Source organism: Girardinichthys multiradiatus, chromosome 7, assembly GCF_021462225.1.
Source record: "Girardinichthys multiradiatus isolate DD_20200921_A chromosome 7, DD_fGirMul_XY1, whole genome shotgun sequence".
Classification (NCBI taxonomy): Eukaryota; Metazoa; Chordata; class Actinopteri; order Cyprinodontiformes; family Goodeidae; genus Girardinichthys; species Girardinichthys multiradiatus.
Genome location: NC_061800.1, coordinates 14,804,974 through 14,828,277, shown reverse-complemented (window position 1 = coordinate 14,828,277; position 23,304 = coordinate 14,804,974). Strand labels below are relative to the sequence as shown.

The 23,304-nt window shown below is 40.7% G+C and overlaps 1 protein-coding gene across 3 annotated transcripts in view; it reads left to right on the top strand.

Annotated features, from left to right (window-relative positions):
* The first annotated feature begins 7,701 nt into the window (after positions 1–7,701).
* Positions 7,702–23,304, top strand: part of slc15a2 (solute carrier family 15 member 2) — a 30,298-nt gene continuing 14,695 nt past the window's right edge. The window contains exons 1-11 of one of the 3 annotated variants that reach the window (XM_047370117.1): positions 7,702–7,937; positions 8,127–8,238; positions 11,544–11,631; positions 13,616–13,757; positions 13,958–14,050; positions 14,384–14,483; positions 19,964–20,054; positions 20,130–20,207; positions 21,434–21,516; positions 21,690–21,773; positions 21,884–21,973. In XM_047370117.1, coding sequence (XP_047226073.1) covers positions 8,230–8,238; positions 11,544–11,631; positions 13,616–13,757; positions 13,958–14,050; positions 14,384–14,483; positions 19,964–20,054; positions 20,130–20,207; positions 21,434–21,516; positions 21,690–21,773; positions 21,884–21,973 — 858 coding nt within the window. In that variant the 5' untranslated portion in view covers positions 7,702–7,937; positions 8,127–8,229. The other 2 variants (XM_047370115.1, XM_047370116.1) reach the window with 2 other exon arrangements.

Genomic DNA, 23,304 nt, shown 5'->3' with positions numbered 1-23,304 from the left:
TTCCTTATCCAGTCTTAACCTTCTGAGTTTAGCTGTGAACCAGGGTTTGTTGTTGTTGTAACTCACCCTGGTGCATGATGGTACACAGCTGTCCTCACAGAAGCTGATGTAGGAAGTCACAGCCTCTGTGTACTCGTCCAGACTGTTGGTAGTAGTCCTGAACACATCCCAGTCTGTACAGCCTAGACACGCCTGGAGATTCTCCACAGCCTCACTGCTCCACTTCCTTGTCGTCCTCACAACAGGTCTGCAGAGCTTTAGTTTCTGCCTGTATGCAGGAATCAGGTGGACCATGATGTGGTCGGATTGGCCCAGTGCAGCACGTGGGACGGCGTGATAAGCGTCTCTGATGGTGGTGTAACAGTGATCCAGAATGTTATCCTCTCTGGTCGGACATTTAATAAACTGTCTATATTTGGGGAGTTCGTGGGTGAGATTACCTTTGTTAAAGTTGCCAGCGACGATTACTAAGGAGTCCGGGTTGGTCCGCTCCACACTCAGTATCTGGTCGGCGAGCATGCGCTGTGCGACCTGCACGTTAGCTTGCGGTGGGATGTAAACACCGACCAGGATGAACGAAGCGAACTCACGGGGGGAATAGAAAGGCTTACAGTTTATGATGAAGGCTTCCAGGTCTGGAGAACAGTGCTGCTGAATCACTGTCACGTCGTTGCACCAACCATTGTTGAGGTAAAAACAGATTCCTCCACCTTTCGCTTTGCCGGAGAGTTCCGTGTCTCTGTCCGCTCTGTAGAGCTGGAATCCTGCCAGCTGCAGCGCAGAGTCCGGTATTAATCCACACAGCCACGTCTCCGTGAAGCACAAAACTGCCGATGAATAAAAGTCCCTGTTTTTCCCCAACAGCAGTTGTAGTTCCTCCATTTTGTTGGGAAGTGAGCGCACGTTAGAGAGAAATATTCCAGGTAACGGTGTTCGTAGTCCACGCTTGCGAAGTCGTACCAGCACCCCAGCCCGTTTCCCTCTCTTCCGGCGTTTCACCGCGTGAACAAACATTCCAGAGCAGTAGGCAGAAAAGTTGGAAATAACTCCTCTGGTGTAGTAGCCCTGATGTTCATGAGTTCTTCCCTGGTTAGAGAGCTCCGGGTACCATCACAGAAGACCGTTTTAAAGCACAAAACAAAACAAAACAATGCGCACCAACACGCCGAGGTGACAATCTGCGGCGCCATCTTGGACTTAAAAGCAGATTTGGTGCACTCAAACCTACTTTTAAGTTATTTCTTAAACCTGGTGAAATACAGCAGGGTTTCAAAGAAATAGGGACCCAAATCCTATTGTTATTGTAGGACATAGTTTTAGTTTTTTAATTGATCCCAATAGAATTTACAGCTGGATGTCTTGGTATTATTAAGGCAAATGTGCAAAACCCTTTTTAATGTTTTGAATGATTTACACATCTCTTTCAGACTACTTTATTCATTTAAATAAAACTATTGAATGCTTAGCTTATTGTTGGGAAAGTAGAACAAGTTCACAATATAATATTACGTGGTTTAACGTTTTGAACAATTCTAGTTTTTTGGCCTGCATGTATTTTTGACTTGACAAACAAAATATTTATACACCACTGGTTTAATGAGTAAAACAAAGACACTGATATATGTATAAGGTATTTCTTATTAAAGAACTGAAAATTTTGGGGGGTGTTTTAGTTTCTTCACATGACTATATGTACATGAGATCACAGTAAAAATGTTTAAGAATAACTGGAAAAAACTTAATTCAAAAATGAATGAAATGACAGAAAGAAACTGGTCAGGGATGCTGCCAAGATGTCAAGAGGAACACTGAAGGAATTTCTGGTCAGTGCTGGTTGGGTTCTACACATGACAACAATCTTCTGTATTCTCCATATGTCTGCACTAAGGCATAGGTTTGCAAGACAGAATGGCTTTTCTTCCATTAAGGTCTGACTAAAATCTTCCTAAACCCTGAAGGAGAATGTTTTATGGTCCGATGAAAACAAGCTTGAATGTTTGGGCCACTATTCTATGTGTTTGCCAAAAAAACAACCAAGCACATAGCCAATAGAACACAATACCCAAGGTGAAAGATTGTGGTGGCAGTATCAGGTACCTGAGTGGTGGGGGTCTGTGCTTTTGGGATGAAGCCCTCTTGAGCTCATCTGACTTCAGGTCCTTTAAGTGTGCTTCAGCTTTCTTGGTCCTCTCCTCAGCTTTTGAGAGCTTAAGCTTTGCAGCATTCTCTCTTTCAAGGGGCATCTGGTGGTCAGTCTGTAACTGAAAATATCTTTTGGCTTCCAGTTGTGATTTCTGCTGATACAACAAGGTAAGCTGACAAAGAACATCTGAAATCAGAGCATCTCTAGTCGGACACTTAATGAAGTTTACCAACCACTGAATCCTCTCATTACATGTGGCAAGGTCAAACTGATTTAAAGCATCCCGCTCATCTGGAGACAAACGGATGAGATCAGCAACAACAACCTTTTGCATCTCCATGTCTGCTGAATTCATTAAGGAGTTTGATTCCATCATTCTGGCAGACACTACAAAACAACAACAAAGTTATGAGAATTTGCTAAAAGCAACAACAAGTGTATGTCCAGGTATATATGTATCTTCTACTATACATATATTGGAAACATTTGTATGAGTGTAAAACAGGCACAGAAGTTAATCATTCAGCCTATGACTTATGACAACACTATGGTCTAAGTGTTACAATGCCACTCCTTTCTCTAAGGATATTTGTGATTTTAGTGTTAATTTTTTACCTTTCTTGGGAGGAACTAGTGATTAGACACTACTCTTAACCTTTAAGGGAATTCTGTTTAAAAATGCAAAGGAAAAAAAAAAATTGCTACACCTCCTAAGTGTAATAATTGAAATTTGACTTTTGATTTACCCCCCTTTTATGGCAGGGAGGATTAAATAAAGTTTTGGATTTAATCTGGCAAAAATCCTGTTCTTTCAAAACATAAAACAAACTATAAAGTTCCTGAATGGATACATGCATCAAAATTAGGTCAGATACTAAAATTAACTGCAAAGTTAATTCAGTTTCAGATTGTGGTCTTACACAAAACACAGCCTCTGGATACAGATGTGCAGCAACTGTCTGGACAGTGAGGTTAACTGAAGTTAAACCAAGTCTCAAGTTATTGTTTACACAGAAGAAACCAGACTGAGTCAGAACATCTAAAATTTGCTCATGTAGCAGTGTTGATTGTTACTAGCACGAAGATATTGGAGTTATTAATTTTGATGAAAGTCTAAAATTGTGAACTCCTGGAATGTCACGAGTTATAATGTTCTCTTAAATATAATCAGTGACATCTGATGTTAGAACTCTGATGTTTTGAGTCCTATTGTGACCAGTGACAGCTAGTTTTAAGCTAATCACTTGGTACATCAATAATGTGCAGTTGTGGTTTATTCATTCTCATTTATGTACAGTGCAAGCTGTTCATAATAATGCCCACCCAGGGACGCCATATGTTGTGACCATGAATCTGAAAATATTATTTAATATTAATAATTTAATATTTTATCAAATAATATTTCGGTCTGTTAAGGGTTGTCCTGTGAATACCAGCCCAGTAAGGCGGTGGTAATAGGACAAAATCAAAAGGGTGAGCCAAGCTCTGACATCATTGAACAGCAAAACTCTGCACACGCATGGAATGAATTCACACAATTTCTTAAAATACAAGAATTTATCAACAAAAATAGGTCAACTCAAAGTCAAACATATTTCAATCAACAAACTCTTTACTATGCTAAAACAATCCAACTAACTACCAAGCAGAATTAAAGAATAATGAAGACTAATGGGCTATGTATAATATAAACAAGTTGATTAAAGATAATTGAAAATCATGACCGAAAGAGTGATGCAACATTACCATGCAATGTTTATGTTTGAGAACCAATGATTATCTTGAAGAATCTGGAATCTGGAAAAGTTAGTCTTGGAACTAACTTAGGCAATAATCAGCATACCTTTAGACATCCATTCAAAATACAAGATCAGATAAAATATTATTTTAATAAAATAATGTTTTAAAGAATGATCTGGTGAATAAAACCAACCTTCTTGATGACTAATTCTCAACGGTGTTTAATTAGCTGCCTTTATTTATTAAAATAATATTCAAAGAAATAAAATTAAGGGAATATTTTGGAAAAGAGACAAATCTTTCTGGAGAAATGGGGCTTAATGGTGTTTCATTAGCTGTTAGCAGTTAAAGCTAACAAAAGAAGCTGATAGCATAGCACCAGAATCAAACACACACCTTTAGAATACCGTTAATAAAAATGGTTAAAATGCATAAGCGCGGACGGGGCGTTATGATCAATCTTCTGTGTTTAAAATCACCCATTAAATAAAGTTTGTCTTAACTTTAAAAACACACAAACACATATCACAAAACTGAGCATGTGGGCTGCAGATAGCCTGAAGCACTAAGATAGTTGAGTTTTACACAAACAAAACCAAACTTCATAAAATAAAAAATGTTTAGGTCATTTCAATCTAAATCTTTCTCTGCCCAAACCTAACCTCTGAACCATGCTGAGGAAAAGCTGTCCAGGGCGGCGAAGGTTGAAGAAACGTCCACAGTCAACAAACCGTTAGCTACAGCAAACCTCCTTAGCTATGGGGAGTGGCTGCCCATTACTGTAACCACGGTGATGCGGCTCTTGTTGTCATCCTTTCAGACCAGGAAAAACCACTCCACTCGGCTTCGTAGAGACAGCGTCTCTACTGGGGACTTCTCTGGAACACAGTTTGCTTCTGCTGGCCTCAGAGAGAGAAAGTCAAGCCAGGCTTGTACCTTAATTATTACCCCCTTTCATGAATGAATATCGGATACACAGACAGTAATTCATTCTTACTGTACTTAACTTAGTGCATATGATCGATGATCGTATGACACTCTCGGATCCAGTTGAAGAGTTATGTCTGTTTTCCAGCAAAGAGACATTAGTGCGCTGTCTCTCTGTCCAGATCACCTGGCAGAGACCCGCGTAGAAGAGGCAGGATGTAGCAAGAGCGGTGCTTTTATTTGGACAGTGACGTCACAGGAAGTCCGCAGTTACCCCGTTTCCTGGCTGTGCCGGAAGTAGGTTAATGCAATTTAATTTGAAAGTTCCAGGAAAGTTTGTACTGGCCTTTCACATTGTAACCATGGCTGTGGGTCCCAACAGATTGCATGAAACAGTATCTTGAACAATGGGTCAATTACTAGACAAATATCTCAAAGATGACACAGATATTTGCACAAAGCACCAAATATCTAATAAGATAATAATATTTGTAGTTGTTTATCAGTAAATGGTTGAAATAACTTCTAAAACATGTTGCCTAGCAAGGTTGTTTTGACTAACAGGTTGAACAAATCTTTCTGCACTCAAATCATAAACTAGTTATTCCTTTATCACTCATCGGTCTTATCTACGATGAATAAAATTGCACCCACTTTGTATCAATAAAACTTATTTATCATGTCTGTAATCTTTAAAAGATATGTAAGCCATCAATGCAGTTCATAAATCTTGCAATGTGTGAATCCATTCAGGAAAAACATGACACTGAAAGTAACTCATAAACATAATTAAAAACCCTTCATCTCCACACTTTGTCACTTTCCAACCACAAACTTCAAAGTATTTTATTGGGATTTTATGAAAATGGCCCACCACATAGCAACTGTGCAGTAATGGCTGCATTTGAAAAGATGTTGGGGTGGTGCTGTGGGGGTCTATGGGTGTATATGCACCAGTTTAAGAATTTTTTTTGTCAGTTGTACCTTGAACGAGTCTTCTATTGCTTGAGTGTGCATCTATAGGGAGTGGCGCCATGTCTTGCTGCTGAGAACAGGGTGGTCAGGGAGTTGGGAGCGGTATGGGGAAAAGGGATGAGGGGGCAGAAGGAGAGGTTAGGCCAGGAAGCCATACATTGAGGAACTGCCACCTATTGTGGATATAGTGTACCGAGGGTAATGTACCATGTCAACTTTCCATATATTTGTACTGGACCTTATTTAAGGGCATCAGAGTGAAGGGATCTGAATTCAAATGCACGCAATACTTTTACAAGCGACTGTGCAGATAAAGTTCTGTATAAAAACAACTGATAAAATGATGCAGTGTTTGCTCGGGAGTTTATTTTGGTCATCCTTGCTCAGCAGACAAATTACCAAGCTGACCATGTGAATATGACTACAATGATTTTCAAGATGCAGTGGTTGTGACTTGCATGTCAGCCTGAACTCAGTGTCTTGTTCATATAGTTTTAGAGGAAAAATGTAAATAAAAAAACTTACGTTTTGCACCTTTCTAACTTCAGTTCTTCACCACCTCTTGTCCTGCATGTTTTAGATCTGTCATTTTCTTTTGTATTAAATCATTTTATCAATGTAAAGTACAAAACGGGGATAATGCCAGCGGACAGTAATAATATTATATTAGAGAGGAGTCAAAAAGATAGTGCCATAATAAAGATAATGCCATATTTCAGCAAAGGCATTTGAAGAAATTCAAGGCTTTCAGCTTTGGGGTTGGATGAGGTCTGCATGGTCTCTGCATATTGTAACAGTACAGTCAAAAATAATTTAAACAGGCTTCATCATCGATAATTTGCATTTGTGGATATAAACTTTGCTAGAATTAATAATAGATTAATTACATTAAAAATATTTATTTTCAAGGTGCAGATATTGTAGAAACCAACCAGTACATCCGATACAAAACGGAGAAGCTACCAAGAAAGGTTTTTCCAGAAGGTCACTGTGAAGAGAAATCTCCAGAATAAGTTAACGAGTCCATACTACAGAAAGAACAGCCACGTTCCACGTTTGTATGCAGGTTGTGTTTCGCTGGGTAACAACAATGGAGAAGTTTGAAACACACATCTCGGGGTTTATTTGTAATAAAATATTTAGAGGATAATGTCCAAACCGTAGACCATTTGATATCAGGGACAAACCGTCTTCAGTAGTGACTATCATAAGGTAGCAGCAATGTCCTTCTGTAAAAGGCCCCTAACATTTCTGTTTCTTGTGGAAAGTTTAGAACAAAACAAAACTGCATACAGCAGTCTTAAATAAAGAAGAATGTATAGTTGCAGGCCTGTCCACTGTAGAATGAAGACACCCTCTGAAGACCATGACAACCTTTTTAGGAATAGCATCCAAAACAATAGCAGATTTTCTGGGGGTGACCTGGGTAAAATTGTTTTACAAAAATGATATTATTATTAAACCAGATAGGGGAAAAAAAAACATTGGTTTTTATAAAGAATATTACAATTATTTCAGATAAGAAACGTGTGAGGAGAAAATTAATGCTTGTAAATTAGAGACCAAGCTATAGCATTTGCTTGTGATTATTGACAAATTTTAGGAGCCGTTTTTATAGTTTGACTTAAGTCAAAACGAAAGGCCACTAAGTTTAGAGAAAGTAGAATTTGGAATAAGATTCCACATGGACTATGGGTCCAAAATTTTAGATCTGTCATTGCTCCATCACACCTGATGCAAATGCCGTAATGACGTCCTCAGGATGTCCCCCGTTAATGGCACGTTTACTTAAATCCGGTGAGGTGAAGCAGAAAAACTCCCCCAAAGAAGCAGGGCGGAGGGTTATGGTTGAGTATATTAGGAAACTTGGTGTAAACGTGGAGGAGGCTCCATTGTGATTAACACACACACACACCCACACACACAGAGGGAGTGCACGTTGCTCATAGAGATTTTAAAAACAATGCGTTTCAAATTATTCAACGGGAGAGAGGAGGTAGCCTGGACCACACTGCCAGAACACGTTGACCCTGGTTCCAGGACCAGGTCTGGATCTGAGCGCAACAAAGGCACCATTGTGGACCTGGAGAGGCTGCATCTGCTGGTTCCCCCCATCTACACATCCACTAACGAACCTCCTGCTCCACGGAAAGTGAGTTCAAATGCCAACTTTCTGAATCTAAATGATCTTCGGACAGAAAGAGAGCTTTGGATTGGAGGGCGTAGTTTATTTCATAAAAGTGACACGTCCAGTTTTTCGGTGGTGGAAGATTAACTTTTCAGTTTTTTTTTTTACGATCGTGGCTGCATGATCTCGGGTTTTATTTCTGACCCCTGGCAGAAAGAGGAGCGGTGGAGGACGGACTTGGAGGCGAACTCGGAACTGCCTGATGCTTCAGTAAACAGAGATACAAAAACAGAAGTCACAACGAAAATAAAGCAACATGGCCAAGGTAAATGCGAGCGATTTATGTGTAGAGTGTGCGCATCAGTTTACATGTTTTCTCGCTTTCTTTGAGGGCGCATTTGAACTGGTTTGCTGTACAAAAGTTGGGTCTGGTTTGGGAAATGGACGCATGGTTCCGAGTGGGTTTCAGATTTGTATTTATTAAATTTTTATTGGCTTTGCCGTATAATGGTTAACAGTTGAATCGCCTGGTTATAGTATGGGGGATATTACGCAACACCCCCCTCCAGAAGTTAAAGACTTGTTTGGTGAAAGTTGGTGCCGCTCGAAGCTGCGATTAACCTTCCTGGAGGGAGACGGAACGTAACGGCACATCTTTTCAATTTGCATTAGGAAAATCAAGCTTATCGTAGCCAGATGTAGTTGTGCAAGGGTGTCCTCCCTTTTCGACCAGACTGCGAGGGAGGGGTCATTTTGTTCTGTTCTGACCTTTGCAAATAAAATAGTTGAAGGAGCATAATGAGATAAAAGAATTACTCACATTTATGGGCTTTAATATCACCTGGCATTTTTTTTTTAGAGCAAATTGAGTTTTAGTGGTCTGTGCCGAGTTGCAAAAGGTGGTTGGAGGGGTGGGAGAAACGGGCAATCAAGTTTTCTGTTGCTTTCCAGTGAGAATGTAGTAGTTGAAAGTATGTCTGAAATATCTTTACGTGTCCAAGACAACTAAAACTGGAATATATTTGGTCTAAAAGTGGAAAAGTTGCAGAATCTAAGTATCGAAATCAAGGTTTTACGTCTATTAGCAGTCTATGTTGTAACTGAGATGGACACATAAAAATAACTGGTTGAATCAGCTTGATTCAAACTCCAGTCTTTTGATCAGCAACGTTTTGTGACATGAGCTAAATAGCTTCAAGTAGAACAATCCACCCTGGATGCATACGTGATAATCCTCCTTTGTGTACCTTTCATTGTTATTATTTTTATTGCAGTGAGACTTTTTTTTTTTTTTATCATATACAATCATTCGTCCATAATGAGGGCATCTTTGTGAGTAACATAACAGCACAGTTGTGTGTGTGTAGAAATAGTTTTTGATGACATTTCTCTCTTTGTAAAAACTAATTTGACTTCCTCTCTGATATAAAGAAAAAGGACCTTACCAGTGCCCAGCCTGTACAGCTTGAATGTTTGACACTTTAGATAGAAATTTGCATCGCTTAAACATATGTCAATATTTCTTCATATTTGTGTTTATACTCTCCATTTTTAGCTCTCAAATTAAAATTGTATTTCTCAGCACATTTACATTACTAGTGCAATATCCCAACTGAAAACATAATTCAGTTTGTTCACTCACACTGAATCAAATGAAGGCATCTTTAAGTTTCAGTTAGATTTCTGGCATTTCTGTATCGTTTACAGACCCCATTGGTGGCCTCAATGTGGAAACCAGCTCTATTGCTCAATGGGATATTACAATTTGTGCTATTAATTAGGAGTGTTCAAAACTTAGTGTTATGCAAAGTTTAGGTAATGTAAGAAAATAGGCTGTACACTGCCACTGGCTAAAGTTGCTATCTGATTTAGCACTTAGTAAATGCCTGTATTCCTTAACATTTCATCATCTCTTGCTCAAAATCTTGAATGTTTTTCCTAGTCAAACCTGAACTCAATTATTCTACACTGTAGAGATTCTTTAAAATCTAGTTTGAGATATATGAAAATTTTTTATTGTCTCTTTATTGGTTGTAAACAGTTATATTGCTCCTAGATAAAGCACACTCGAATCAGAGAGGACCAATGGAACCTACTGAGCTCTAATTGTATGGACAGGCAGAGAAAATTGACATGTTTCATTCTTACAGTTCTGGGGGGAAAATATTTTTCCCTCATAGATTTCTTCTGTTATTGCTTTTTGTCACACCCAAGTGTTTCAGATCTTAGAAAAAAATTAATAATTAACAAAATTAGCAGACAACAGTGGGAGCCATTGCCCACAAATAGAGAAAACATGCAACAATCCTGAAGCTTCCCAGGAGTGGCTGGTCTACCAAAATTAACCCAAGAACACCTCCACAACTTATCCAGGGGGTGACAGAAAATATAATGGACTCTGGACTCACTTGGGTTGACTAAATACAATCCAAATCGTCCAAGCCCAGTTTGGCACCCTATACAGGTGATATCTGTCTGTAGAAACATCTTGCAAAAGTTGTTTGTTTCAGTAATTCATTTCAAGTGTGATATATTTGAAGAATTTAGTCTTAATTTTTTGATGACTCTGTCTTCCACAAAATAAAAACCCAAAGTTTAGTTTCTCAGAAAATAAGGACTACACAAGTTCAATCAAAACTGAATTTTAACACAGAGTTCCCTGCTTCTCTCCCAATGACCACTGGAAGTGAGTGCAGTGTTATGGCTTACGCAACCATGAGGAACACTGCTGACCTGACAGTTGTCCAGAAAATAGTCACCAACACCCTCCACAAGAGCTTAAGCTCTCTTTTCACACAGTGCTATATTCTAGCATATTAATAGAAAGCTGAATGGATGGAAAAAGTGTGGTAGAACACCATAGAGTTAGTGCTTCAAAAGCCACAACACACAAATCACTTTTAGTAGACCAACTTAAAAAAAAAAAAAAAAAAAAAAAAAACTTTTTTTAATCCTATGTATTATTATTCTAGTTTTGAGGACAAAACACTTTTTAACTACATTCTAAGAACTGAGATGCACTCTAAGCTGGGTCTCAAATGAATGACTTAAAAATGTGCAAAACATTTGGTATACATATGGGTCCCACTTTTCTCCTCTACTGTTTTTCTGTATCAAACCTACAAAGGCAGTTAACATTGGGTCCCTTTTTATATGTGTGCCCATTTTCAGGCTTATTTTCTACCTATAAGGGCCCCATTCGGGAATGTTGACTTAGCCAATGTTTCTCGTCTTTTTACTAAATGTATTTGCTTAAACAGCTTCATAACGTCTAACAATGCTATTCAAAAAATAATAAAATGAGTTAAAACTGAATGTAAATGCAGTCTCAGAGGTTTCAAATCCATTGAACTTTCATAAAATCTCTATTTGTGCATAATGAATAACCTAGATTACCATGACTAACAAAGAATGCGTCAACCACATTCCTTTCGCTTCATGGCAGACGGTCAGAGATGGAGACACTATTGATTGGATCTGCATTTGTTTAGAATTAAGAAAAGGCTGGGAGATAACTTTAGAGTGGATTTACTCTCATGTTTCTTTGTTTCATCTATTAGCATGTACACAATGTTGCAATAAAAAAGCACGTGGAATATAATTGTGAAAATAAATTTTTTCTCTTTTTAGAAACTATTTGGAACCAATTACCCAACCAGCATCTGCTTTATAGTGGTGAATGAGTTCTGTGAACGCTTCTCCTACTATGGCATGAAAGGTAGGAAAAACTTGTTATCTTAAACAGAAAGAAGAGTATAAAGGTATCTGTTTAGTCAACCTGAAGAATTTGATTGTTTTTCTTTATATTTTAACTAGAAGGCATGAGCAAATAACACCACACATGTTAATTAGATGAGTACGTTAATGCCTAATTTAACAGAGAGCCATTAATAAACAGATACTCCTGGTTGTTATCTCGTTCTCTCACATGACTGCCTTTATGCTCACATGTTTGTCACAGTAGAAACTAACACAAACACACTGTGCACAAGGCCAGTTTACTGCTCCACAGCTTATATTGTGGTATCGTTTTTCATGAAAAAGGCTTGACAACAATAAATTTACTCTGTTTTAGAGAGCATTTATTGTTTGTTTGTTTTGTTTCCTATTTTGAGTGTCAGTAAAATTGCATTTAGCATTTTAGCCTGCTCCTACGAATCCGCCTCTATTTGAGTTCTACAAAACGTTTATCACTGACTTGTTTTTTTTTTCTCTATCTCTAGTAAAAACCAAACCAAGAACCTTTTTTGTAATGGGACAATTATAGAACCACAGATAAAAATAAAATTTTCTTGTTAAAGTTTTTTTTTTTTTTTTTTAATCTAAGGAAAGCCAGCAGATTGCTACAGGTCAGTGACTTGCAGAGTATAGAAGTAAATCTAACAGAATATCAATAGGTCACCTAAAGGGGGCTGTGGACAAGTCGTACTCACAGTCCTATAAAGGGGTTGGACAATGAAACTGAAACACCTGGTTTTAGACCACAATAATTTATTAGTATGGTGTAGGGCCTCCTTTTGCATATACAAGTCCTGCACAGTGGTCAGAGGGATTTTAAGCCATTCTTCTTGCAGGATAGTGGCCAGGTCACTACGTGATACTGGTGGAGGAAAACGTTTCCTGACTCGCTCCTCCAAAACATCCCAAAGTGGCTCAATAATATTTAGATCTGGTGACTGTGCAGGCCATGGGAGATGTTCAACTTCACTTTCATGTTCATCAAACCAATCTTTCACCAGTCTTGCTGTGTGTATTGGTGCATTGTCATCCTGATACACGGCACCGCCTTCAGGATACAATGTTTGAACCATTGGATGCACATGGTCCTCAAGAATGGTTCGGTAGTCCTTGGCAGTGATGCGCCCATCTAGCACAAGTATTGGGCCAAGGGAATGCCATGATATGGCAGCCCAAACCATCACTGATCCACCCCCATGCTTCACTCTGGGCATGCAACAGTCTGGGTGGTACGCTTCTTTGGGGCTTCTCCACACCGTAACTCTCCCGGATGTGGGGAAAACAGTAAAGGTGGACTCATCAGAGAACAATACATGTTTCACATTGTCCACAGCCCAAGATTTGGTGGTATGCTGACATTACCCTGGATACCGTGGCTCTTGATACATCACAAAGACTTGCTGTCTTGGTCACAGATGCGCCAGCAAGACGTGCACCAACAATTTGTCCTCTTTTGAACTCTGGTATGTCACCCATAATGTTGTGTGCATTTCAATATTTTGATCAAAACTGTGCTCTTACCCTGCTAATTGAACCTTCACACTCTGCTCTTACTGGTGCAATGTGCAATCAATGAAGACTGGCTACCAGGCTGGTCCAATTTAGTCATGAAACCTCCCACACTAAAATGACAGGTGTTTCAGTTTCATTGTCCAACCCCTGTAGATATGGAGGATTCTGCCAAGGTAGGAAACTTTGTCAAGATGTGGGATACTGACAGACTCTAGGAATAAAGACTGAAAGCTTAACTCAATCAAAAGGTGCTTCAAGCATACTTATGCAACCAGTTTTCTGCATTTTGTTTTTACCTTTTCTGTCCAACATAAAGGTCACAATACATGTGGATAAAGTTTAGAAATAATTTATTGTGGTTTAATTTTTTTTACATTAACAAAACCTGGCATTTTAACAGGGATGTGTACACTTTCGACGGTCACAGCTAATGCTTGTGTGTTTGATCGCAGCGGTGCTGACACTGTATTTCCTCAACTACCTAAAGTGGGACAAGGACCTCTCTACTGCGATCTATCATGCCTTCAGTGGCCTCTGCTACTTTACTCCCATCCTGGGAGCTGTCATCGCCGACTCCTGGCTTGGAAAATTCAAGTGAGTTCGCTTGTTCCTCACCTCCAAACTCTCTGAATTGCCACCTCACCAGTCGACACAACGCGGCAGTGAAACACATCATCTAATAATCCGTGTGTGGTCCGAGGGTGTGAACCACTCAAACCGCTCAAAACACTCTGAGATAAAAGTAGGATTAGTTTAACCCTGCATGCACACGATGACTGTTTACCCCCCAACAGGACCATCATCTACCTGTCCATCGTTTACATGATTGGCCATGTGGTTAAGTCTGTAGGAGCCATCCCTTCTGTGGGAAACACTGATGCACACATGTAAGTTACAGTGCCGGGACCTTTTACAGTCACTTTAACAGATTTTATTGGATGAGGAGTTTGATCATGATTATTAATCCAAAAGCATGAAATCAGGTTTAAGACTGTGCAGCTTTTTGTGCTTTAACTGCAAATTTGTCAGAATCAGTAGAAAATGTTAGTAATCAAATAAAATGGAGCAAAGAACCTCACATTTAAAATTTATGAGCAAGAGATTCCATTTTTGTTTTTAGAATTTAAATGTCATTTTAAAGAATTTAATTTGTTCAATGTGTGGATTATGATTCTCATCTGGACTCAGCAGAGTGTTTGATTTTGTCTTGTGTGCTCTAGCGCTCTGTCCATGGTAGGCCTGATCCTCATCGCTTTAGGCACCGGAGGAATCAAACCCTGCGTAGCAGCGTTTGGAGGAGATCAATTCGAGGAGGAACACGTAAGTGTCTACTCAGGGGTGGTTTATGCTAAGGCTCTTTGCCCAGGGCAGCATGGCGGTGGGCAAAGCAACAGAAAGTTGCTTTGTTGCATACACTCTCAATGGGTAGTGGATACTTTTGATGCAAGAACTGTTACTGTGTGCAGTCTTTTCCTTTTTGACTGAACAGATAAAACGTATCTCATATGTAACCTTAAAAGGAAGTCAACAAGTCAAGCAAATGAGATAAATGAGCCCTTTTATCATGAGTTGATGCATTCAGAGGAAATCGAATGTGTCCTATAACAGTCCTATAACACACATTTATCACCCAGACCCAGGTACTGTAAAAAGTTGTTTTGTTTTGCGAGTCTCAACATTTTTTAAATTACTCCTCTTAACCTGGACTTTGCATTAACATGGAAGTGCTGTTTTGCTCTGGATGCAGTTTGTCTGCTAGGGCTTCAGTCCCCCTAACAGTGGCTAAATGATGAAATGATAAAATAAATTTCAACCATTTTTGTTTCTGTTTATGCACAAGCCAAAGATAAAACTGCTGTACAAGTAGCTGGAAAAACAGTTTAAAACGCCAATCAACAAAAAGCTTTTCAAGCAAGGGCTATTTGTTAATGCTCAGTAGTTTTTGGCTTGTCTCATGCAGTTTGACAAATGATTGACCACTAAACCTATTGTCCATGCTTGATCATTTGATCATCCTGTGTTTAACAGTCAACTAGTAAGCATTAAACAGTCCAGTCACCTTAAGAGGTAATGTTGAGTAAATTTGAAGTTTGATTAAAACAGAAAGTGATTGTGGGTAGCTACAATAAGGCTCAACATTATAGTTAAATCTCCAAATGGCCAGTCCATGAAGATAAACAAGACTGTTTTAAAAAAATCTTTACTTTTAAAAGTAACTCTGTATTGGTGTGGGGAGGACCTAATTCTTAACTTTCTGCTTTTGTTTATGTACAATCTAAAGTCAACAACGCAGCGCAGCTAGCTGCATCTGACAGAAGAGCAGCATTTTATTTTACGGGATAGTTTTGAACTGCCTTATAGTTTTTGCCTTATGACAACCAGTTTGGCAGATAATTATTGTGGTACTCAAGATTAGACACGAAACACAAGAAAATTTTCCTCCAGCTGTTATTCGCTGCTGGTGGTTATACAACAATGCTGTAAAAAGCCAAAGTATTAGCGCACTTGTAGAGATGTATACCACCGGTCAAAAGTTTTAGATACACTTTCTCACTTGATGGATCTCTTTATTTTCATGACTACAGGTCCTTCTCAAAATATTAGCATATTGTGATAAAGTTCATTATTTTCCATGATGTCATGATGAAAATTTTACATTCATATATTTTAGATTCATTGCACACTAACTGAAATATTTCAGGTCTTTTATTGTCTTAATACGGATGATTTTGGCATACAGCTCATGAAAACCCTAAATTCCTATCTCACAAAATTGGCATATCATTAAAAGGGTCTCTAAACGAGCTATGAACCTAATCATCTGAATCAACGAGTTAACTCTAAACACCTGCAAAAGATTCCTGAGGCCTTTAAAACTCCCAGCCTGGTTCATCACTCAAAACCCCAATCATGGGTAAGACTGCCAACCTGACTGCTGTCCAGAAGGCCACTATTGACACCTTCAAGCAAGAGGGTAAGACACAGAAAGAAATTTCTGAACGAATAGGCTGTTCCCAGAGTGCTGTATCAAGGCACCTCAGTGGGAAGTCTGTGGGAAGGAAAAAGTGTGGCAGAAAACGCTGCACAACGAGAAGAGGTGACCGGACCCTGAGGAAGATTGTGGAGAAGGGCCGATTCCAGACCTTGGGGGACCTGCGGAAGCAGTGGACTGAGTCTGGAGTAGAAACATCCAGAGCCACCGTGCACAGGCGTGTGCAGGAAATGGGCTACAGGTGCCGCATTCCCCAGGTCAAGCCACTTTTGAACCAGAAACAGCGGCAGAAGCGCCTGACCTGGGCTACAGAGAAGCAGCACTGGACTGTTGCTCAGTGGTCCAAAGTACTTTTTTCGGATGAAAGCAAATTCTGCATGTCATTCGGAAATCAAGGTGCCAGAGTCTGGAGGAAGACTGGGGAGAAGGAAATGCCAAAATGCCAGAAGTCCAGTGTCAAGTACCCAGTCAGTGATGGTCTGGGGTGCCGTGTCAGCTGCTGGTGTTGGTCCACTGTGTTTTATCAAGGGCAGGGTCAATGCAGCTAGCTATCAGGAGATTTTGGAGCATGTCATGCTTCCATCTGCTGAAAAGCTTTATGGAGATGAAGATTTCATTTGTCAGCACGACCTGGCACCTGCTCACAGTGCCAAAACCACTGGTAAATGGTTTACTGACCATGGTATCACTGTGCTCAATTGGCCTGCCAACTCTCCTGACCTGAACCCCATAGAGAATCTGTGGGATATTGTGAAGAGAACATTGAGAGACTCAAGACCCAACACTCTGGATGAGCTAAAGGCCGCTATCGAAGCATCCTGGGCCTCCATAAGACCTCAGCAGTGCCACAGGCTGATTGCCTCCATGCCACGCCGCATTGAAGCAGTCATTTCTGCAAAAGGATTCCTGACCAAGTATTGAGTGCATAACTGTACATGATTATTTGAAGATTGACGTTTTTTTTATTAAAAACACTTTTCTTTTTTTGGTCGGATGAAATATGCTAATTTTGTGAGATAGGAATTTTGGGTTTTCATGAGCTGTATGTCGCAATCATCCGTATTAAGACAATAAAAGACCTGAAATATTTCAGTTAGTGTGCAATGAATCTAAAATATATGAATGTTAAATTTTCATCATTACATTATGGAAAATAATGAACTTCATCACAATATGCTAATAGTTTGAGAAGGACCTGTATTTACACAGTAGATTATCTCCAAAGGCAACAAAACTGTGAATGAACACAAATGGAATTATGCAGTAAACAAATAGTGTGAAATAACTATAAACATTTTTATATTTTAGATTCTTCTAAATATCCAACCTTTGCTTTGATTACTGCTTTGCACCCTTGGTATTCTCTCCATGAGCTTCATGAGGTGGTCACCTGAAATGGTTTTTAAAGAGTCTTGAAAGAACTTCCCACAGGTTCATTGAGAGACCAAAGGTTAATATTTCAGTCATCACAGCAAAGGGCGGCTACTTTACTCTTACTCGTACTCGTTGTTTTCTGCTTTATCCGGGACCGGGTCGTGGGGGCAGCAGACTCAGCAGAGCCGCCCAGACGTCCCTCTCCCCAGACACCTCCACCAGCTCCTCCGGGTGGAGCCCATGGCGTTCCCAGGCCAGCCGAGAGACATAGTCCCTCCAGCGTGTCCTGGGCCGTCCCTGGGCCTCCTCCCGGTGGGACGTGCCTGGAACACCTCCCGAGGAAGGCGTCCAGGAGGCATCCGGTATAGATGCCTGAGCCACTTCAACTGGCTCCTCTCGATGTGGAGGAGCAGCGGTTCTACTCCGAGCCCCTCCCGGATGGCCGAGCTCCTCACCCTATCTCTAAGGGAGTGCCCGGCAACCCTACGGATAAAGCTCATTTCAGCCGCTTGTATCCGGGATCTCGTTCTTTCGGTCATGACCCAAAGTTCATGGCCATAGGTGAGGGTAGGAACGTAGGCCGACCACAATGGACCAGCACAGTGCCCCCATTACTGCGGCAACTGCATCGATCTGTCTGTCGATCTTCCACTCCATTCTTCCCTCACTCGTGAACAAGACCCCAAGATACTTAAACTCCTCCACTTGAGGCAGGAACTCCACTCCAACCTGCAGAGGACAAGCCACCCTTTTCGGGTCGAGAACCATGGCGTCAGATGTGCTCAATCAGATTCGTTCTGGGGAACGGGCGGGCCAGTCCATAGCTTCAATGTCTTCATCTTGCATGAACTGCTGACACACTCCAGCCACATGAGGTCTAGCATTGTCCTGCATTAGGAGGAACCCAGGGCCAACCGCACCAGCATATGGTCTCACAAGGGGTCTGAGGATCTCATCTCGGTACCTAATGGCAGTCAGGCTACCTCTGGCGAGCACAAGGAGGGCCATGTGGCCCTCCAAAGAAATGCCATCCCACACCATTACTGACCCACTGCCAAACCGGTCATGCTGAAGGATGTTGCAAGCAGCAGATCGCTCTCCACGGTGTCTCCAGACTCTGTCACGTCTGTCACATGTGCTCAGTGTGAACCTGCTTTCATCTGTGAAGAGTACAGGGCACCAGTGGTGAATTTACCATTCCTGGTGTTCTCTGGCAAATGCCAAGCGTCCTGCACGGTGTTGGGCTGTGAGCACAACCCCCATTTGTGGACGTCGGGCCCTCATACCATCCTCATGGAGTTGGTTTCTATCTGTTTGTGCAGACACATGCACATTTGTGGCATGCTGGAGGTCATTTTGCAGGGCTCTGGCAGTGCTCCTCCTGTTCCTCCTTGCACAAAGGCAGAGGTAGTGGTCCTGCTGCTGGGTTGTTGCCCTCCTACAGCCTCCTCCATGTCTCCTGGTGTACTGGCTGGTCTCCTGGTAGCGCCTCCAGGCTCTGGACACTACGCTGACAGACACATCAAACCTTCTTGCCAGAGCTGGCATTGATGTGCCATCCTGGATGAGCTGCACTACCTGAGCCACTTGTGTGGGTTGTAGAGTCCGTCTCATGCTACCACGAGTGTGAAAGCACCACCAACATTCAAAAGTGACCAAAACATCATCCAGAAAGCATAGGTATTGAGAAGTGGTCTGTGGTCCCCACCTGCAGAACCACACCTTTTATTGAGTGTGTCTTGCTAATCGCCAAAGATTTCCCCCTGTTGTCTATTACATTTGAACAACAGCTGTGAAATTGATTGTCAATCAGCGTTGCTTCCTAAGTGGACAGTTTGATTTCACAGAAGTTTGATTTACTTGGAGTGATATTGTGTTGTTTAAGTGTCCCCTTTATTTTTTTTGAGCAGTGTATTAAAGTTCAAATTTTTTGTTTGCTACATAATTCCATATGTGTTCATTCACAGTTTTGATGCCTTCTTTGAGAAACTACATACAATGTAAATAGTCATAAACATAATGAAAACCAATAAACGAGAAAGATGTTCTAAAACCTTTGATTGGTGGTGTACATATAGCAAGTAATTATGGTAGTCTGTTACTGACAGGAAATAAATTGAGTCTTTCTACATAACTCCTAATTGTCTTCTTGCAAAGCCACCAGAAGTAGAAAAGATTAGTCACATAAATGTCAGGATTGGTGATGGGATGAGTGCAAAAGGGCCAATCTTAAGCAGTGTTAGAAAATGTAATCCTGTTCCAGAGTAAAATATTAGATGTTTTTTGTAATGCCATCTCTTTTGTTTTTAAATCCATCATTATTTAGAGAAATGCTGAAAAGAAGTACAACCGTTTTTATAAAGTAGTAAAGATTCAAGTGCACTGTCATATTTTAATGGAAGTAATCCCAGTTTCCTGTTATCTTTACCTCCAGAAAAAGGAGAGACAGAAATTCTTCTCAATTTTCTACATGTCGATCAACGCTGGGAGTGTTTTGTCGACGTTGATAACGCCCATCCTCAGAGGTGAGCGTTTGCAGTTATGATGTTCAGCATATGTGGCGCATCTCCCGTGTTATTCACTGCTCTCTGCTCCTGCAGGTGATGTGCAGTGTTTTGGAAGCGATTGCTATGCCCTGGCCTTTGGAGTTCCTGCAGCTTTGATGGTAGTGGCTCTAGGTGAGAATTTCATCAGCTCCACATAGTCACAGGCTGTTCTGCAAGTGTTTGAATTCCCCCTGCTTTGAGAAATACCTGAGAAAATATGAGGTTAGCTGGTGGCTAATATTTAAAAGTGATAAGAGACCTTGTTACTGTCTGCAAAACCTAGCCCTGCAGTTACCAGTTATTCCCATAGCAACCAAATTATTCTTTGTTTTTACATGAAAAGTCGTCACAGTTGGATTGAAATGTATTTTTGTAATTGTATTTTACTGAACCTTGAATTAATGTGTGTTGCATATGGATCTCTACTTCCCATCACAAATTGACATAAATCCTGTTGCTGCATTATTTCTGATTTGATGATTTGTGCGCTCGGAGCCTAACAACACTTTCATATTTGATAGTTAAAAATGAAACCTAATTAGCTTAATTTTTACAGGTTTTAGCGAGTATGAAAATGTATTGACTGCAGTAGAAAACATTTTGGAAATTGTGTATGATGGGCACTGCATTACAGGCTGCAGTGTGCATGCTGAGGCTGTTTTTACAAGCCGGGCCTCACTCTGATCAAGACCCATTCACATCCTTTCTGACGGCCAGTTTTCTCTGCCCCTCATTCGCTGTCAGCCTCGATCCTTATAGGATTCATACCTGGTCGGCTGCTCATTGTGCAACCTAGCTGTGACTCTATAGCTGTAAGTCTCACATGAGGTGAGACAGAAATGAGTTTTAGTATTCAAGACCTAAATTGTGTTTGGCATTTTAAAATGCATTATTCTAAAATGTTTGGAGCTACAGAAAATAAAATCCTTCTTTTCAAGATCTGTTTACTGAAGATCAATGTGTCTGACGTAAAAACCTTTAACATGGTACTTTTTAGATTTATTTGTTTCTGAACAAGCAAACCGAAGATCTCGACAAGTCCAAAGGGTAAAGAAAAACACAATAACAAGTAAGGGTGCCAAAGCACTAAAGGAAAATACTCCAGGAACCAATAAATAAACAAATCTAATGCAAGTAATATGCCTAAAGGTCGGGAGGATTTGGCGGGAAATTTGTCAAAATGCGCACCATAACTTGTGAAATTCACTTTGTTTGAATAGATGGCAAATGTTTGGAAGGAAAACTAAACTTTTTGAAACTTCTGTTTTCTCTTATGCCTGGAAAAGTTAAGCAAAGCAGTTGGTAATGTTTATCTTTACATCAGAGTTGATGTTAATTCTGCCTCTGGTCGTCCCCAGCTGTGTTCATATTTGGCAGCGGTATGTATAAGAAGAATCCGCCTCAGGGAAACGTCCTCGGGGAAGTCTGCAAATGTATTGGTGTGAGTCATCTCATCTCCCACTCGTCTCCTGTCATGTTTAGGATTCGATATAAGAGCAAACATAGTATGTGGGATTATTTTAGTGCACATTGAAGTAAGAATATTTCCCACCTTCTCTTGTTCCAATCTGTAATTTTTTATCTTTTTAATTATTGCATTTTTCCCCCCATCAGTTTGCCATCAAAAATCGCTGGAACAGCTCGAAGTCTGACCACAAGAGGAAACACTGGCTGGACTGGGCTGAGGACAAGTACCCGGTAACAAACTATCAATGGTTCTCCACACTTAAGACTTGATGGCACTGGTGAAAACTTGTCTAAAGCTTGCTGCAAGAATCCATCCAGGTTTCTGTTTGTCTTTTTAACAGGAGCGTCTGATTCAGGAGATTAAGATGGTTCTGCGGGTTCTGGTGCTCTACATCCCTCTGCCAATGTTCTGGGCTCTGTTTGATCAGCAGGTACATGTTTAAATACATGCTGCTTATTGAGGAAATTTTCTAAAGTACAAATACTCAAAAAGTGAAAGGAGAGTTCATGTAAATGATCTACAGGGGTTGGACAATGAAACTGAAACACCTGTCATTTTAGTGTGGGAGGTTTCATGGCTAAATTGGACCAGCCTGGTAGCCAGTCTTCATTGATTGCACATTGCACCAGTAAGAGCAGAGTGTGAAGGTTCAATTAGCAGGGTAAGAGCACAGTTTTGCTCAAAATATTGAAATGCACACATTATGGGTGACATACCAGAGTTCAAAAGAGGACAAATTGTTGGTGCACTTCTTGCTGGTGCATCTGTGACCAAGACAGCAAGTCTTTGTGATGTATCAAGAGCCACGGTATCCAGGGTAATGTCAGCATACCACCAAGAAGGACGAACCACATCCAACAAGATTAACTGTGGACGCAAGAGGAAGCTGTCTGAAAGGGATGTTCGGGTGCTAACTCGGATTGTATCCAAAAAACATAAAACCACGGCTGCCCAAATCACGGCAGAATTAAATGTGCACCTCAACTCTCCTGTTTCCACCAGAACTGTCCGTCAGGAGCTCCACAGGGTCAATATACATGGCCGGGCTGCTATAGCCAAACCTTTGGTCACTCATGCCAATGCCAAACGTTGGTTTCAATGGTGCAAGGAGCGCAAATCATGGGCTGTGGGAAATGTGAAACATGAAACATGTATTGTTCTCTGATGAGTCCACCTTTACTGTTTTCCCCACATCCAGGAGAGTTACGGTGTGGAGAAGCCCCAAAGAAGCGTACCACCCAGACTGTTGCATGCCCAGAGTGAAGCATGGGGGTGGATCAGTGATGGTTTGGGCTGCCATATCATGGCATTCCCTTGGCCCAATACTTGTGCTAGATGGGCGCGTCACTGCCAGGGACTACCGAACCATTCTTGAGGACCATGTGCATCCAATGGTTCAAACATTGTATCCTGAATGCGGTGCCGTGGATCAGGATGACAATGCACCAATACACACAGCAAGACTGGTGAAAGATTGGTTTGATGAACATGAAAGTGAAGTTGAACATCTCCCATGGCCTGCACAGTCACCAGATCTAAATATTATTGAGCCACTTTGGGGTGTTTTGGAGGAGCGAGTCAGGAAACGTTTTCCTCCACCAGTATCACGTAGTGACCTGGCCATTATCCTGCAAGAAGAATGGCTTAAAATCCCTCTGACCACTGTGCAGGACTTGTATATGTCATTCCCAAGATGAATTGACGCTGTATTGGCCGCAAAAGGAGGCCCTACACCATACTAATAAATTATTGTGGTCTAAA